The 16,045-nt window shown below is 56.9% G+C and overlaps 2 protein-coding genes across 8 annotated transcripts in view; one reads left to right on the top strand and one right to left on the bottom strand.

Moving 5' to 3' along the window:
- The window catches only part of TNRC18 (trinucleotide repeat containing 18), a 56,336-nt gene extending 52,546 nt beyond the window's left edge, over positions 1–3,790 (top strand). For 6 of the 7 annotated variants that reach the window (XM_082292296.1, XM_082292294.1, XM_082292295.1 and 3 more), the window contains exon 28: positions 241–3,790. In XM_082292296.1, coding sequence (XP_082148422.1) covers positions 241–447 — 207 coding nt within the window. In that variant the 3' untranslated portion in view covers positions 448–3,790. The remainder of the gene's footprint in view (positions 1–240) is intronic. The other variant, XM_082292290.1, reaches the window with a different exon arrangement.
- A 217-nt stretch (positions 3,791–4,007) lies between these two features.
- SLC29A4 (solute carrier family 29 member 4) lies at positions 4,008–8,409 on the bottom strand. The gene is made up of 10 exons (XM_082292297.1): positions 8,132–8,409; positions 7,351–7,482; positions 7,126–7,239; positions 6,918–7,046; positions 6,409–6,483; positions 5,789–6,054; positions 5,567–5,702; positions 4,827–5,014; positions 4,320–4,560; positions 4,008–4,245 (listed from the first exon to the last, which is right to left on the bottom strand). Exons 1-10 carry the CDS (start codon positions 8,373–8,375, stop codon positions 4,103–4,105), a joined length of 1,668 nt encoding a protein of 555 aa, XP_082148423.1. The 5' UTR covers positions 8,376–8,409; the 3' UTR covers positions 4,008–4,102.
- Positions 8,410–16,045: the final 7,636 nt, after the last annotated feature.

Below are 16,045 nucleotides of genomic sequence, written 5' to 3'. Positions count from 1 at the left end.
CCAGGGCTCAGGTACAGTGGGCTGGAGGGATTGTCCAGGCTGTCCATGGGCCTGTGCAGATTCCCAGTGTTCCTCCCCTGGGCTGGCTGTTGGGATGAATGAGAGGTTCTTGAGTGTGAGCAGAGCCCTGTCCCATTATGATGGGTGTTCTTCCTACTTACTGAAGATGATGCTGTAAATGCTGTGAGATCTAATGGCTCCTTTTTTTCCCACCTCCTTCCTTCTGTTCCTGTTGTGCAGAGAGCCCTCTACCAGTCCTCTCACGTGGATGAAAATGATGTCCAGACCATCTCACACAAGTGTCTTGTTGTTGGTCTGGATCAGTATGAGCAGATGCTAAAGACAAAGAAATACCAAGACAGTGAGGACCTCTACTACCTTGCAGGGACCTACGAGCCCACCACGGGCATGATCTTCAACACTGACGGGGTCCCTGTCATCTGCTGACCGCCCAGGGGACACATGCCACCCCCTGGGAAGGGACGGGACAAACCTGAGGACGTGCCTGTTCAGACGACATGATTGTTTCTTTCAATGCTCATTTCTGTGTCACACTACAGACAGGAGAGCGCGAGAGACACGAGGAGGAAGGAGAGGGCTGAAGAAGGGGGTTGGGGAAGCAGTTACAGGACTCGAGGAAGGTGCCATTGGGGGGTGGTGGTGGTGCTTGAACCCTGAGGCTCTTCTGGAAGTGGCTTTAAGTAAGGTGACACTTGACCAACTTCTCCCTTCCTCCTTTTGGTCCAGGAAAGCACATGGGTCTCGTGATCATTTCACCAGCGGGACCCCCCGGCAGGAGGGATCCCTTTTGTGTCATTTTTTTCCATCAGTAACTCAGAAGCCGCCCGCGCGTGGAAGGACCCTCTTGCCTTCTGCGTGCGCTCCTCTCCGTCCTTATATTCCCTTTCTTGCTTAGTTTCGCATGACCCTTTATAGGAAGGACAGGGTGAAAGAGAAAGGAGATGAGTCTCTCTCAGCGCCTCGTCTCGATCCTCTCAGCGCCTTTTTGCCGTTCCCTTTCCCTGGAGGCCCCTCTGGCAGCATGTGGAGCACGACGGGGCGGGGCTGGCCCCAGCGCAGAGATGGCAGAAGAGAATCCTCCAGGCTGGAAGGAGCCAGGTGGAAGAGGAGCCAACATCCAATCTGGGATGCTGCCTTCCCACTGCCTAGAACAGAGAGTCTGAACCCTCTGCAGCTCTGTACCCCTTCTGCCGTGCAGAAGTGCTAGAGGGAGCAAGCAGGTGGCAAGGGGGTGACGCGTGGCAAACTGAGACCTTGTCTTGGAGCGTGCAGTGAGGGAGCAGGAATCGACTGGGAAAAGCTGCTGCTCGGTGCTTGGAGGAGAGAAGATCACAGGCCATTGGATTCTGGCATCCCTCACCCAGCTTTACCTGCCATGCCTTGCCTGAGCTGAGACGTGGAGCTGCTGGGAAGCCTCTGCTCATCATCTGAAGGGAATGGGGACAGTGTGTGAACCTGGCTGTGCCTGCCTGCGGCGTTCCCACAGCCAGAGTCCCGCTGCCACCTTGGGCTCAGGGACGGCACCGTTCAGCTTCCTCCATCCACGGAGGAGCTGAGCTCCCACTGGGCACACGCCAGACCCACAGCACCACCACTGCTGCTCCAGGGTTACACCTGGCAAGAGGGAGCACCTGAGAACGATGCACCATCCTTGCACTTAAAACAAAACTCCAAGAGACGCACTGATCTTTGCAACTCCCGACTCGCACTACAGATCACTGGGACGTGGAGCGGGGCCCGGCTCGGCCCAGGCTTGGGTGGGGAGACGCTTTAGCCAAGGACAGATTGGAAACTCTCCATGCTGGTGCCGGCTGCGTACCAGAGACTGGAGGCTGGGGCTCAGGGGAGAGGGACAGCCCCGCAGAGTTCCCCCTTGACCTTTAAACAAACCACATGGTGCTGAGCTCGTACCATCTCCACCCCGGGCCACCGGCGCCTCGGCACGGCGGACAGTGACGGTTCTAGCCTGTACAGTTTTAATGTACCAAAAGACTCTTTAGCCCTCCTGTATTATAAGTCTTTAAATGGATTCAACTTTTTAATTATAAATATAAATATAAATATATATATATAAATATAAACTTTTTAAAACTGTGAAAAAAATTATGAAATTATAAAAAACAAAAAAAGAAAAAAACCCACAACGGCAGAAATGAACACAGTCTGACGTTTAGAATATTATTTTTTATTTCCTGTTGGATTGTGATTGTAAATGATCTGGGAACAGGCACACCCCCCACGCTCAAAGTGTACTGTACTTCTAGAAGCAAATTGTGTGAGCATATTTTAAAGAGCGAGAGAGAGAGCGCGCGAGAGAGATTTTATGCTAATGTTAAATAGAAAGCACTTAAAACCCACTGCCTTCTATGGAACACAAGGATATTTCAGACAATCGAGAGGAAAGGAGAGCCAGGTTTTTGTCTTTTTGTTTTGTTTTGTTTATGTTTTGTTTAAAACAATTTTTTTGGCATTCTGTTTGTTGGAGAACTCCGTGTGATCTTTTTTCATAAAAAAAAAAAAATTAATTGAAAAAAAGCAACCCAACGAAGCATCTTTCTTTGTCTCACTTGTCCTGACCACAGGGTTTTTCTCCCCTTGGTGGCAACGATGGCTTTTTGGCTCAGCCCCTGCCCTGGAGAAAGACAGAACCCAGGTGCCTGGTGGCTTTTTGGGGAGAACCCGTCTGTGTGACGTGGTGGCACCGATGGACAGGACAGGACACAGGAGCAGAGGTGTCTGCTGGACAGGGCCTTTAGGCTGGAGGTGTGAGTCCTCCCCCTGCCGCCACACTCAGGGCACCATGTGTTGAGGATGAAACGCTGGATTTGCTCTTTTTGGTGTGAGCTCCACTTCATACAGGCAGGAACTTGGCATGGTGCTGCGGGGGCCGGGTTGGGGCCAGGCCTGGCACTCGCTGGCTCCTTGGGCTTGATTTCCTGGGAGGTGGCACCCGCCAACTGGCACAGCAAGGTGCAGCCAGTCCCAAAACGTGCCGTTGGCACCTTCTCCTGCTGCTTTCTGCTCCTCTTGGCCCATGCCCTCTCCCGTGTGCTGCCCACAGCAGTTTGCAGGCTGGTAGGGGTTTGGTGTAACCCGGTGACAAGTTCAGGCACCCCAGGTGACAAAGAGGGCCCTGAAGAAGGGGAGCAGCACAAGGGGCACCCCAAGATCCAACAGGACAGGCAGCAGGCACGACCCTGTGTGTGTTTGCCAGCCCAGCCCAGCACCAGCAGTCAAGTGCCACCAGTGCCAGTGGTACAGCTAAGAACCAGCAAAGACATTTAATTATTTTATCAGCTTCACTTTTGTCCTGTGCAATAAATCTTCAAGCTCAGCAGTGGCCTGTGAATGGCACTGGCAGTGCTGTAGCCTTGAGACCCCCCCTCCACCCCTTGCAACGGGGTAGATTCACAGTGTGGGTGGGGGGAGGCAAGACCTGCTGCTCTTGCAGTTGGGGGGAGGGGTAAAACAAGACACAGTTAAAAAAAAAATCATTTTTTCCCCAACCATCAGAAGTGAATTGGGACTTTTACACAGCGGTTGGCATATTTAGGGAGGGACTGTTACTTCAAGCCTTTCTTGGTGAAAACCTGCAGCACCATCAATGGAAGTTGAGACCCACCTTCCCAGAGCCACCAGGGACTGAAGGAGCGTTTCCTTCCTCTCTTCCTCCTCTTCTTCTTCACCAGCCCTCCATCACCCTCCTCCCCAGTGCTGGTTCTATTCCCTTTGGGATTTGGCAGTATTTTCTTCCTCCTGTCAATGGCTTGGCGCAAACAGAAGATCCCCAGCCTTCACTGGAGAGCTGCACATTGCTGATGGGGACATCCCCAAAAGCAACAAGAACTGTCCCATGGGGTGGGAGGAATGTCACCCCAAGCAGTGGCCCTGCACAGTGCCAGGCTGGGCAGCACGGACCGTTTCAGGATGCCACAGCCCTGTGCCGACAGGATACCAGTCCTTGTCCACCCTGGGGCGGCTTTCTGGCTCCAGGCTCCCTCCCTGAGGAGGGACATGTGGGGTGCTGGGGACCATGGTGGGCAGCAGGTCCCATTGTGTCCCCACAGCCCCACCCCAGGGCTCAGTACCCGAAGGTAAAGGAGCCATTGGAGGTTTCGGTGTAGAAACAGGTGCTGTGGGAGGTGCTGGTGAGGCTGTAGGCAAAATACGCCACGGCCGAGCCCAGTGTCAAGCCCGTCATGTAGGACACGGTCATGGTGTTCCCTGTGGGAATGGACACGGGGTGTCAGGGTGCTCTGGCCACACCATGTGGGATTCCCAGGAGGGCTTGGTCCTACCTGCCAGCTCCCGCTGCTCTGGGCTCACTTTGCCTGCGGCCAGGATCATGGGGACGCTGCCGAAGTAGCCATTGGTGATGCCCATGAGGAGGGAGAAGATGCAGGGCCAGGCGGGGTGGCCGAAGGTGGGCTGCCCGTTGGGGTAGACACACATGATGAAGAGGGGGATGAAGACCACACGGAGGCAGGAGTAGACGAGGAGGTGGGTCCCTCTCCAGTCATAGGGCAGGGCAGCCAGGATCTGCAGCAAGAGGCAGAGACCCTGTTGCGGAGGGTGAGGAGGCTGGGGAGGGCCACACCGTGCCCAAAATGGGGCAACAAGGAGACAAGATTGTGGAGAAGACCAACTGCTGTGGGAACCCAACCTTGGCTGTGCTGGTAAGCAGCAGCCTCACACTGGTTAGACACCCATGGGTGGAGATGACCCTTGGTGGAGCCAAGTGGCTTAGGAAGAGAACACCAAAGGAAGAGAGACCCCCACTGTGCTGCCTCTGGCCTCTCTCCTACCTTGCCGACGAAGTCAGAGAGGTTGAAGATGGCCATGATGAGGATGGGGAGCCATTCCCCCAGCGTGCAGTTGTGGATCTCTGACTCCAGCCCAGGAAAGAGGCACAGCGTGATGAAGTAGGTCATGGCGATGGAGAGCATGTAGGCCCAGATGAGGCGGGACACGACATAACGGTAGAGCAGCATGTCTGGCAGAGACAGGCAGCACAGCTCAGCCAAAATTGCAGCCTCCCCCTTGAAGAGCCTGAGAGCCTTTTCTGACGCCCAGGCGTGCCTTCCAGAGATGAGTTTCCCTCATAGTTTTGGGCACATCATTAGGAAAGGGATCACAGAATCACAGAATGGTTTGGGATGGAAGGGAATCTTAAAGCTCATCCAGTTCCAACCCCCTGCCATGGACAGGGACACCTTCCACTACCCCAGGTTGCTCCAAGCCCCATCCAGCCTGGCCTTGGACAATTAGAGATGAGGCAACCACAGCTTCTCTGGGCAACCTGTGCCAGGGCCTCAGCACCCTCACGGGGAAGAGTTTCTTGATAATAGCCCATCTAATCCTGTCCTCTTGTCAGTTTGAAGCCATTTCCCTTTGTCCTGCTACTCCACGCCCTTTTCAAAAGGCCCTCTCCAGCCTTGGGGATGATCCTGCCCCAAAACTCTGGGTTACCAATCATTTATCCCACCCTACAAAATGTGGCAAGCCCACCCCATGGGCATGGCTTGCCCCTGAGCCCACCACTCACCTCGGAAGCTGGGCCAGCTCCTCTTGATCTTGGGCCGAGGGACGTCGAAGCGCATGTAGGTGCCACTCCCAGCCAGCTCAGCTTCAGGGCCGGGGCTGCCCCGAGGGGAGCTCGGCTGCCCCTGCTCCTGGTTTTCCTGGATGAGGGGAGAGGGGACAGCAGTGCTGAGGTGCAGTGGTGAAGAACCCCAGGAGTCAGCAGGGAAACCCACCCTTGGCTTACAAATCGGACATCCTCAGAGGTGACATCGTGGTGGACGCGGTAGCCGGTGCCAGGGTCGCCAGCCCCGCGGCTCTCGGGGAGGCCCTTGCGGGAACAGTCCGTGTAGTAGCGGACGAAGCGGGTGCGCTTCACCAGGAGGTGGAGGATGAAGCACGTCAGCTCCATGCCGATGGAGATGAAGAAGAAGATGACGGTGTTCTCCTTCTCGTCTGACAGCAGCAGCTTGGTGAAGATGCGGCTGAGCGAGATGATGACCCCAGCGGTGCCTGGTGGTGCGGGAGAGCTGTCACTGCTGGGCCCCACTGAATCCCGGCTCAGGGATCCCCATCAGCCCCTGCTACATGGATGTGATGCTTCCCAGTATGGAGGAGTCACCAGCAGTGATTTTGGGGTGATGAAGCTCCTGGCAGACATCCCCACCTCCCGTCTGGCATGGCAGTGCAGGGTCTTAGAAACCAGTAAGTACTTGGGAGCACCCTGGGGTGTCCCTGACCTGCTGGCAACCCATCTGGGCTGTGCTGGAGCCAGTGGGGACCCAGGTGTGACTCTCTGGGGCCCCAGGAGAAGGTGCAAGTCCATGTGGTGGGACATGGACATGGTCAGTGGCTGTGGGTACTTACTCTCGCCTGTCATCACTCCCTGCGTGTAGCGCTTGGGCAGCAGCCCCGTGTAGCCGTAGAAGCTGGATTGCTGCACTTCAGGAGAGATGCACAGAGGGGAGAAGGGGGAATTATTGCTGCAGCCAAAACTCCGGGAAGGGGGAAGAAACCCCAGAGGGAACCCATGTGCTGTGCCAACTGGGAGCTGCTCCTTGCACCAGCCTCCTTGCCCCAAAAGCAGGAGGGTCTTTTTTCCCTCCCCGGATGCTTCACTGTATCTGTTCCCACCAAGAGTGGCCACCAGATGTGGGGGTTTGGGATGCCACCATGGTGGCCTGGATCAGTGGTGTCGGTCACTGGTGTCATGGTTTGGTGCTGGTGCCCCTGGCCAGTCCCACAGTGCCTGGACAGATGTGGAGGGGATGGAGCAGGGCTGTGAGGGTTATAGGGATCAGAGCAGAGCAGCTCAGGGATGGGGATGTTTCCCACTCCTACCTGCCCTGTCTCAGCCCAGCTGCTCTCCCACATACCTGTGCAGCCAAAGGCCACCACCCCAACAGCCACCAGGTTGATGGCGTAGGCTTGTCTGCGGCTGAACAGCTCCAGCCACACGTCGCAGATGCTGACGAAGAGCAGCGGCCCCAGGGCGAAGAGGTAGCCTGTGGGGGGGAGACAGAGGTGGTGGTGGGGGGACAGCACAGGGACAGCACTGCCTGGGCATGCAGGGACCCCACTCACCCACAGAGATCCGGGTGTGCAAGCTCAGCAGCTCCACCAGCGCGTTGTTGAGGATGACGGCCACCAAGGCCACCAGGATGTAGGTGAGGCTCATGTCAAAGACAATGGAGGTCCCTGCAGAGAGGCAGAAGATGGGGGAACAGGAGGTCAGCTCCCTTGGAAACAGGAATGAGCTCTCTCCAGGTTTGGGGTGTCAGGGAAGTGCTGGAGCTGCTCCAGACCTACCTGGATATTTATGGTGCAGGTAATCCACATCGGTGATGAAGCTGTTGTAGGGCAGGAGGAATCCCACCCCAGCCAGCAGCATGGCAAAATAAATCCCATGGTATCGATCCTGGGGCTCAGGGTCCTCAGAAACTGCCCCAAAAGGTGAAAGAAAAAGATGTAACAGTGACACTGCTGCACCCCTGGGACCTATGTCAGACCCCAGCCTTGAGGCGATGAAATAGCCCAGCACCCTGCAGATGTACAAATACACAGCCCCAGCTCTAAGAAGCTCCTTCTCTAAATAAAGACCCTTCAGTGGGACACCCAGGAGGCAGGAAAACACCTGGGCTTTGTGGGGCTGATGAATTTTAATTGCAGCTAAACAAGCTTAGAGCCAGGCACTGCAGGTAATAGCACAAGTCAAGGTGCAGAGGGGTGGAGGCAGGTGTGGGGGTGGACAGGGCTGCCTCAGGAGGTGGAGCAGGGCTGGGGTGAATCCCAGGAGCATCCCTGAGTCCTGCATGGAGAAAGACGAAGTTGCAGGCTGGGGATGAGCCTGGCAGGAGAAACAGGGCACCAATCCTCAACTCCTTGCCAGCCTGCAGAGCCCACTGTCACGGGATGTGCTGGTGGCTCTCATGGGTACAAAAATGGATGAAAAAAGGTATTGGGCAATTTTGTGGCATTTCAGACTATTTGTGGCTATTAAACCCATCCCAGGAAGCTCCTAAGTGGGTGGGAAACCAGCAGGGAACCCGGCTCCTGGCTGTGGGTCATGTCGTGCCGTGCCTGCCCTCACCTGGCTCCATGAAGGTCAGGACACCCTTGGCCTGGCTGCCCCGCTGCAGCTCGTCCTCCTCCAGCTGGTAGCTGTCGAAGCTGAAGCTCATCACCACATTCCCCTCCGGCGTCGCCGCCGGGCTCAGTTCCTTGAAGCGCTCGGCTCCCACCGAGCCCATCCTGGCCAACCTGAGAGGGAGAGAGAGCAGTGGCTCCTGTGTCGCCCCCGGGTGATGCCAGAGGTTTGCAAGGGACAATGGCATGTGCGCAGCCCTGAGCTGTCGCCACCTCGCTGTATCACAGCGGTTCTGGTGTTTTTTCCACCTGGAAAGATGATTTCTCTGGCGCAAATGGGATCCACCAACCTTCTGAGCAGAAGTTTGGCTTTGGGGTGGTGAGCAGTGCTTGTGGGGGACCCACACGAGCCACCCCTGAGGAACAGCCTGGCTCAGCACCTCACTGGGATGCTACCAAAGAAAAACGCCACTGTGATTTCCAAAAGCAATTAGAGAAATTAATGGATGAAAACCACTCACAGGGAAGATCCCAGCTGCCTCGGGAAGCCCTCGCTCCCTGCAGACAGCACACTTGCTCTGGTTTATGCCCCTTTTCAGCATCTCTGCTGCCTGGGGCTGGGGCAGAGCCACCGGCCTGGGCAGACACACTCCTGCAGCCTTTCAGGGAGAGGATGGGATGTGACCCTGCTTTTTTCAGATCTGCTTCTCTGAGGGATCATAGCCCAGCACAGAGCGGCTCAGAGAGCCACCAGAGAGACCCCAGCATCATGCTTCAGAGGGTCTGCACTGAATGCATCCCAGAATGAGCTCTTCAAATACCCAACATCCTCCAGTGACCCCACCAGAGCCACCCAAAATATGTTTCTTCCCTGCGGTTCAACCCCAGGGGGCTGCTCTGAATTCCTTGTGCCAGTCGCTCAATGCCAGCCTGTCCCCAGCCCACCTCCTGCAGATTTCCCTGGCATCCAGGGGTGGTGGTGGTGAAAAAAATCTCCTCCAAGGCAGTAGGTTGAGTCAGGCAAGAGAGGAAAAATCAATGACAGTGATTTCTTTGGTCTCCCTGCCAGACATGGCGTTTGCAGGAGCAGAGAGGTTTTCCAGCTGCCAGGATGTGCTGGATGCTGGAGGGCCCTGAGGTGGGTGGCAAACGTGTTGTCCACAGATCCTGTGAGCGAGTTCCTGGAGCCTAAAATGCTTCTCTTGCTACAGGACGGGTGCACAGGGCAGCACTGCCCCGGCCCCGAGGCTGTGCTGAGGTCACAGCACTGCTGTGGGGCTGGGATGGGGTCCCTCCTCCCGCATCATGCTGGGGTTCACCCCAAGACTGCCCATCCCGGAGCCCCGCGAGCAGAACAACCCAGCAGGGCACGTTATGCTGGGGACACCGCTCCATCCTGCTGCTCCCAGAGGAGCTGTCTGCAATCCCCTTCACCCACACCCTCCTGTGCCTGCTACCACCCCAGACAATAAAACCCAGCGGGAAGCATCTCCCGGGATGCCGGAAAGCCTGTTGCAGGGCTTTTCCATAGCAGAAATCCCAGCTGGAAATGCCTCGTACGCACTGTGTGTGGCCCAAACTTCCCGGGGCCAGGAGCAGAGCGGGGTGCGGGATGCGCTGCACAGCCGCGGCGCTGGACCAGCCTCCGGCACTCTCCGCCTCGCTCCCCCGAGCATCCCTGCGCCGCCGTAAATTGGATTTTCTCCTCCCGCTGGATATACATCCGTCTGCCCCTATGGATTTACACCCTGCCACCCCTGTGGCCCCATGGTGGGAGCGGGGGCGTTTCTCCATCGCGGGCAGGGGTGGGAGGTCTCAACCGAGAGGAGCCCTTGCCCCGCTGCCCCCCGGCTCTGCGTGAGTCCCGGGCACCGCAGCCCCGTGTTAGGGCAGAAAAGCGTTTTTTGCCCTGGCAGAAGGGTCTCCCGACATCTTACCAGCGGCGAAGTTGCCACAGACGAGGGGAATTCAGTAACCCACGTCCCCGGTCTGAAGGAGAATCTCCTGGCCGGAGGGAGCGCGGGGAACGCGGCCCCGGCCGCGCCCGGAGGATGCTCGGGGGGGGGGCCGGGAAGATGCTCAGCGGGGCCAGGGCGTGCAGGGGCTCGGCGCGGCGGCTTCCCCTCCTTTCCCCCTCTCCCCGGCGGTCCCGGCCGAGCCCAACAGGTCGCGGCGGTTCTTACCTCGCTCCGCCGCGGCGGCTCTGCGGCACCGGCGCTGGCCCGCCCCGCTCAGCCCCGGCGGCCGCCGGCCCCCGGCCCCGCCATACCGGAGCCTCCGCCGGGAGGGGGCCGGCACCGAGTGCGGCGGCGGCGCGGAGCGGGGGCGGCCCCGGGTCTGCCTCCCCCCGGGTCTGCCTCCCCCCGGGTCTGCCTCCCGCCCGCCCCCCGCTCCTCCCCCGAGCCCCCCCGGCGGCCCCGGGTCCGCGGGAGCGGCTTTCCCGATGCACGCCCGTACCCCTGTCCATAGGCACCACCGGTAGGTACCGCCTATAGGTACTGGCGAGAGGTGCCTTAGAGGGATATCGGAGGTCCGGAGCTAATTGCAAAGAGAGATTAATTAGGAAAAACACGGTAATTTCATTCAGGGCATGAGTTTTTCAGGGACAGGGTCGTTCCTGCCCTGAGAAGGGTTTTGTCGTAAGAGGAGCTGATGGGATCAGGATAGATGGATTGCAAATCTGGCTGTCAGAACACAGCAATGCCCCAGCGTTTTGAGGAAACAACCAAGATCTTTGATCCCCTGCATAACCAGGGAGTGGAAGCAGAGGAGTAAGGGAACCAGCAGCATGGGGCAACATGGATACCTGTGTCCCCAAGGAGGGTGATCCAGGCAGGGACCCCGTGGGTGTCCCCACCCGTCCTGGGCTGAGAGAGCTGGCCCAGGCTGCAAGCTCCACCATGGGGATCTATTGCTGTGGGGTTTTCTACAAGAGCAGCAAGGCGCAGAGGGGGGGACTCAGCCCCCTCCCAGCAAACTGGGTGAGAGCTCTGAGGGATCAGCCCTTGCTGGGCTCTGCCCCCACGGAGCGTGTGAGGATGGAGGCAGCGGGAAGGAGGAGACGAACCATCCCTGCTCCCAGGCCGTGGCTGCACCGCGGCGGGCTGTGAATTACAATCTCCTCGCAGTCAATAATTGCTGCGTTGTGTAAATCAGCGCGCGGGGCCGGGGGATGCGCTGCTGCTGCTGCTGCCGCTGCCAGAGGAAATTAGAGACACAGCCGCCTGTGCCGCCTCAGCCGCCCTTCTGCCGGGAGCGGGGCTGAGAAAAGGGGCTCCTGCAAATTCAGCGCAGGGAAGAAAACAGGCCAGGTGGAAATTTCCATCTTTTCCTCCTTGACTGAAATAGCCGGAGTTTGGCTCAAAGCGCACCCGACTGCTGTGCCAAGCACGGCCTGGGGCCGGGGCTCAGCCTTCCCTACTCCCCTCTGGGCTGAGCACCTGCACAGCTCGGCCCTCTGGTGCAAAGGGGGATTTTTTTGGGCTGTTTGCTTTGGCAGGCTTGTTCAGCTCTAATTTAATAGTGTCTTTGTAAAATCTCAAAGCACCTCACTCCCCTTGGGGTACAACCCCTTGCTCTACACCAGACCCCACCTCTCTCTTCCAGGAACCTTGAAAATGTAAAAAAAAAAGGGGGGGGGGGTGAGTGTGGTGGGGGTTCCTTGGCCGTGTCTGCCACTGGTTGGCACCCAGACAGTGAGAGTGCTCCATGAAAAGAGCAGGATGAGCTGAAGCATATGTGCACCCGCCTTTTCCCAGCACTCGCCAGGCAGCATTACTCACCACAGGGATTCCCCCCAGGAGCCGGTTCTCCCCATTCCAAAGCCCCAGGAATAGAACCAGGGGTGGTCCTTTAAAGACAACCAAGCCGAGGGGAGCATCTCAGCTCCCAAAAGGATGTGGCGCTCTCTGAGCCGCGGGAGATGCCGCAAGCAAACACCTGGTGACAAAGATCAAGCCCGAGTTTTAGCATCTTCTCCAAAATCACACGATCAAGAGATCCCCATTCCAGGGGACAAGGGGGGTTTCCCTTTCAACTACTCCTGCTGTGGATGTGACAGACGCATGCTGGGATACCCAAGGAAACTACTACAGCTTGGAGAGCTACAGGAAACACAGGGAGATGAACTCATCAGGGTGAACTTCTCTGGGTGCTTTCTCTCTGCTTTCTCGATTCACAAGGGCAGTGTTAGACACAAACAACACTGTCCCCCCTGCCCAAGGTGCCCCCTGAGCATGGGCAGGCTGAGCTGCTACTGCCTGACAAGGGTATGGGGGTCCCATGGGCTGGGCTCTCCTGGTGTTTTGCTGGGCTCTTAAATTTTTTAAGCTGGCCCTGAATAATTCAGCTTCCACATAGTTGGCTCAAGGTTGGTGAGCTCAGATGCTCCTTGGGTTTCTGCTTGACCCACTTTAACAGCCAGGAAAGTCAGCCAGGCGTGGTGCTCCTGGTCCCAGGCATCCTGGTCCCTGTGGCATGAGGGACATCCCTTACACACAGCCCCAGCCTGGAGTCTTGCCCCTGCACCTCACATCCAACAGCCTCATCCCTCACCCACACCGCAGATTTTTAGAGGCATTTTTTCCTTCTCCTGCCTCTCCCTGCTGTCCCATGGCTCCCAGCACGAGTGGGTGCATCCCAACAGAGTTTGCAGGATTACAAGGAGGGATTTGCTTGGCTCCATGAACCAACCAACACCCTGTGGCCACCTTGCCACAGCTCCTTGCTATGCAGGGCCTCACCTCAATTCCCAGGAGCCTGGATGAACATTGACTAATCCTGCCGGCAGAATAAGAAGCTGCTGATTCATTTGGCTTCGAGATGCTGGATTAGGACGATCTCCAGAAATGTCCTGTATGGTTGTTTTTTCCTTGCCCTTCCAGCCGAGTCAGGTTTTATTAATCATTGCTGTTGCAGAGGGGAGAGGAAGGAGAGACCTTTCAGTTGTCTGCAGACCAAAAACCTCGAGCCAAGGCTTTAAACTCTTGGGGACCATGGGAAGGGGCTGTTCCTGCTGTCCCCATCCCTGTGGACACAGCCACAAGCCATCCCTTGGCTAAGGAGCTCCTTAACCAAGCCCTGTTCACCCTGCCAGGCTGCCCTGGTTCTTCTGTGCCCAATGGGTGTCCCCTCTGCACCAGCTGGGGTGGGTGACACTGAGGGGTGCAGAAAAAGGGATGAGACATCTGCACCCCCCTTCCCACCCCCCCCCCACTCAGTGCTCCCGGGAGCGCTGTGCATCCATCTTTTCCGCTTCACGGAAGAGGAAGCCTTTCTCAAGGCTGCAATCCCCTCTTGGAAAAGCTCCTTTAAACAGCATTGCATCCTTTGCATCCTTACCCGGGGTCTGCTCCCAACGCCGGCCCAGCATGTCGTGCCAGCACCAGGAGCATCCTTGGCAGCAGTGGCTTTGCACAGAGACGGCGGGGATTAATCAGGGATGTTGCCTGTTGGCCAGAGTCACACTTGGGGGATTACTGGGGCCTGCAAGGAGCGGGGAGTAGCCAGAGAATTTGTTCAATGCAAGTGGAGGGGTTTGTCACAATCCGATTGCAGGCGAACAGAAATCCCCAGTGCTGGCAGGAGCTCAGCACTGGAGGCTGCAGGGATTAACTGGTTTTTCCCCAAGCTTTGCAGCAAGGCCGGGGTGGGAGGAGATGCTCTAAGCCCAAAGCTCTGGGTTTAAAACCTCCAGGGAGATGCAGGGGCTGAGCTGAGCATGAGCTTTGGGGCACCCAAGCCTTGTCCCAAGGCCAAGAATCAAATTCTTTCACGTGGATGCCCCAGTTCTCCTGCAAGGCATTACTCTGCATCCCTCCCTGCCCTCAAACCGGCCTGGGAGAGCTGGAGAAACCCTGGGAGGATACCCATGGCCTTTGCATTCCCCTCGCTCCTCTTTGTTGGAACAGATTTGCATCCATCACTAATTAATCCAAGATGAGCTCCTAATTCAGCTCCTTGATTGCAACTTTGCATAATTGCTGCACACACAGGCAGAGTGGCAGGACGGGATAAAAAAAGGAGACAATCAGTGGTGGGCGTAGAGGAAACAACGCCGGGAAGGGCCGGTTCAGCTCGCTCCCACTCACCGGGCTATTTACAGACACAGGTTGAGAGAGATTTTTCTCTGGAAGGAGAAAATGGTGACAGTTACCCTTGGAGGGGGTGTTTTCCCCCGTGCTGTGCTCACAAAGGGCCTCGCCAGCAGCCACAAAACCCTCAGGCAGTGGGAAAGCCAGGAATTACAGGCCAACCTTTTTTGCTATTCCTGTCATCGCTGCTGCCCTCCTCCCCAGGCTCTCCTTTCCCCAGTTCCCCAGCACTGTCTGTAGGTTTCAGAGCAAACATTCCACCAAGGTGAGCAGGCAAATACATCCCCCTGAGCCAGGTTCCAGGCTTCTGCCCCAGTCACCGGGTACATCACACCCCATGTCTGTGAAGGCTGTTAAACCCCCCAAAACAAGGCCCAGAGGCCGCCCCAGGGAACGCATGAAGGAGGTTGGGCAGTGGGGTGAGGGTGAGCTGACCTCAGCCCTTGGAGGCATAAAAAGTAGGAAAACCCCTTCTTTTCCTGCCAGAGATGCCCAAGCCATTCCCACATGGCTCCAGCAGGCACCCGGGCACCCAGGGGTGATGCACCCCGATGCACCACCACATAGGATTGTGCACGTCGATTGTGTGCTCACAAATAAACGCTGATATTGGCTCAGGGGTTATTCTGCCACCTTCCTCTTCCTTCTCCGCTCGCCTCCCACCCACAGCCATCCCCCTCCCCAGTGAACACCTCCACGCACCCCAAAAGCTGAGCGACAGGGCAGCAAACAGCGGCGGACAGGTCAGCCTCACGCTCCCTATTCACGGCCCGCCCTGCAAAAGAAAAGCTACTTTCAGCTCCAGCCTTTTCTCTAGAAAAATGCAGCTCCCAGCACAGGGGCCCCTTTGCTGGCCCCATGGTGGGGGTTGGAAGGGGGTTTGGGCAGCCAGACTGGCCCCATCACCCCTCTTAATCAGCCAGGGCATGCATGCAGCCTAATGCTGTCGCGAAGATTTGGGCACTATTGACACACAGGGCGCATTAAACGCCTTACGGGGGATTTGCATAAGCTCGGGGAGGGAGGAAGAGTGCGGAGAAAAGTGTCGACAATGGGAAAGTAAATGCATTAAAGTGCTTAGGGGGAAAAAAATCTGATAAAGGAATAAACCAGTTAAGGGAATATATTACTCATAGCCCTGTTATTCAAATCCTGCCTTATAGGAAATCCTCTTAAAGCGATCACCTGATTGTGTGTTAAATTCCTAATTGAATAACAAAAGAATTATGTATTTCTTCCATAATGGCACAAATATGGGAGACCACGAGGATGCTCGGTGAGGGGGGAGGTGGTGGCAGAGGAGATGAGGGGAGAGGGGTCTTGGGGCAGCAGCAGCATCCACAAGGGTGTGATGGGAGGTGTGGGAGTTGGGAGGGATGGCTGGGGAAGGGGAAAGTTGCAGGGCTGGGTGACTTTGGATGGTGGAGAGCTTTGCTGGGATGAGTGTAGGAATGATGGTGCCTGGCAGGAGAAAGAGTTGATGGAAATCCAGGGCTCCTCCAGCCCCACTGGTGCAAGAACTGAGAGAAGACACCAAATGTGGCCCCTTGCCCTGGAGCTGCTGGGAGCACAGCAACTGCAGCCCGAGATCCAGGCAAAGGGAACTCCGAGGGGGTTACAGCAGCTCCTGAAGCTGCTGAGGAGCAGAGGGAGGGCTCTGGATGCTGCAGGAGAGGCTCAGCCCCTGCTGCCCCCTCCTTTCCCCAGCCAGGGCTGAGGGCGATGCCTGCATGGCCTCTCCTGATGCTGCTGCCCTTCCCCCAGCTCCACGCTATAAATAAGATGCAAAAAGAGGAGAGAAAAAAAGAAAATAAGAAAAGAGCACA

This window comes from Coloeus monedula, assembly GCF_965178545.1.
Source record: "Coloeus monedula genome assembly, chromosome: 16".
Classification (NCBI taxonomy): domain Eukaryota; kingdom Metazoa; phylum Chordata; class Aves; order Passeriformes; family Corvidae; genus Coloeus; species Coloeus monedula.
The sequence above is the reverse complement of the archived record's forward strand: the minus strand, read 5'-3'. Positions and strand labels throughout refer to the sequence as shown.

What these genes read in the sequence shown, in the direction of transcription:
- SLC29A4 (XM_082292297.1), bottom strand. Translation starts at nt 8,375, where the DNA reads ATGCCATTGTCCCTTGCAAACCTCTGGCATCACCCGGGGGCGACACAG. An exon ending in GGTGGCCTTTGGCTGCACAG is followed by an intron (nt 6,484 to 6,917) that starts GTATGTGGGAGA and finishes TCTCTCCTGAAG; the next exon opens with TGCAGCAATCCAGCTTCTAC. An exon ending in GGGAGTGATGACAGGCGAGA is followed by an intron (nt 6,055 to 6,408) that starts GTAAGTACCCAC and finishes CCGCACCACCAG; the next exon opens with GCACCGCTGGGGTCATCATC.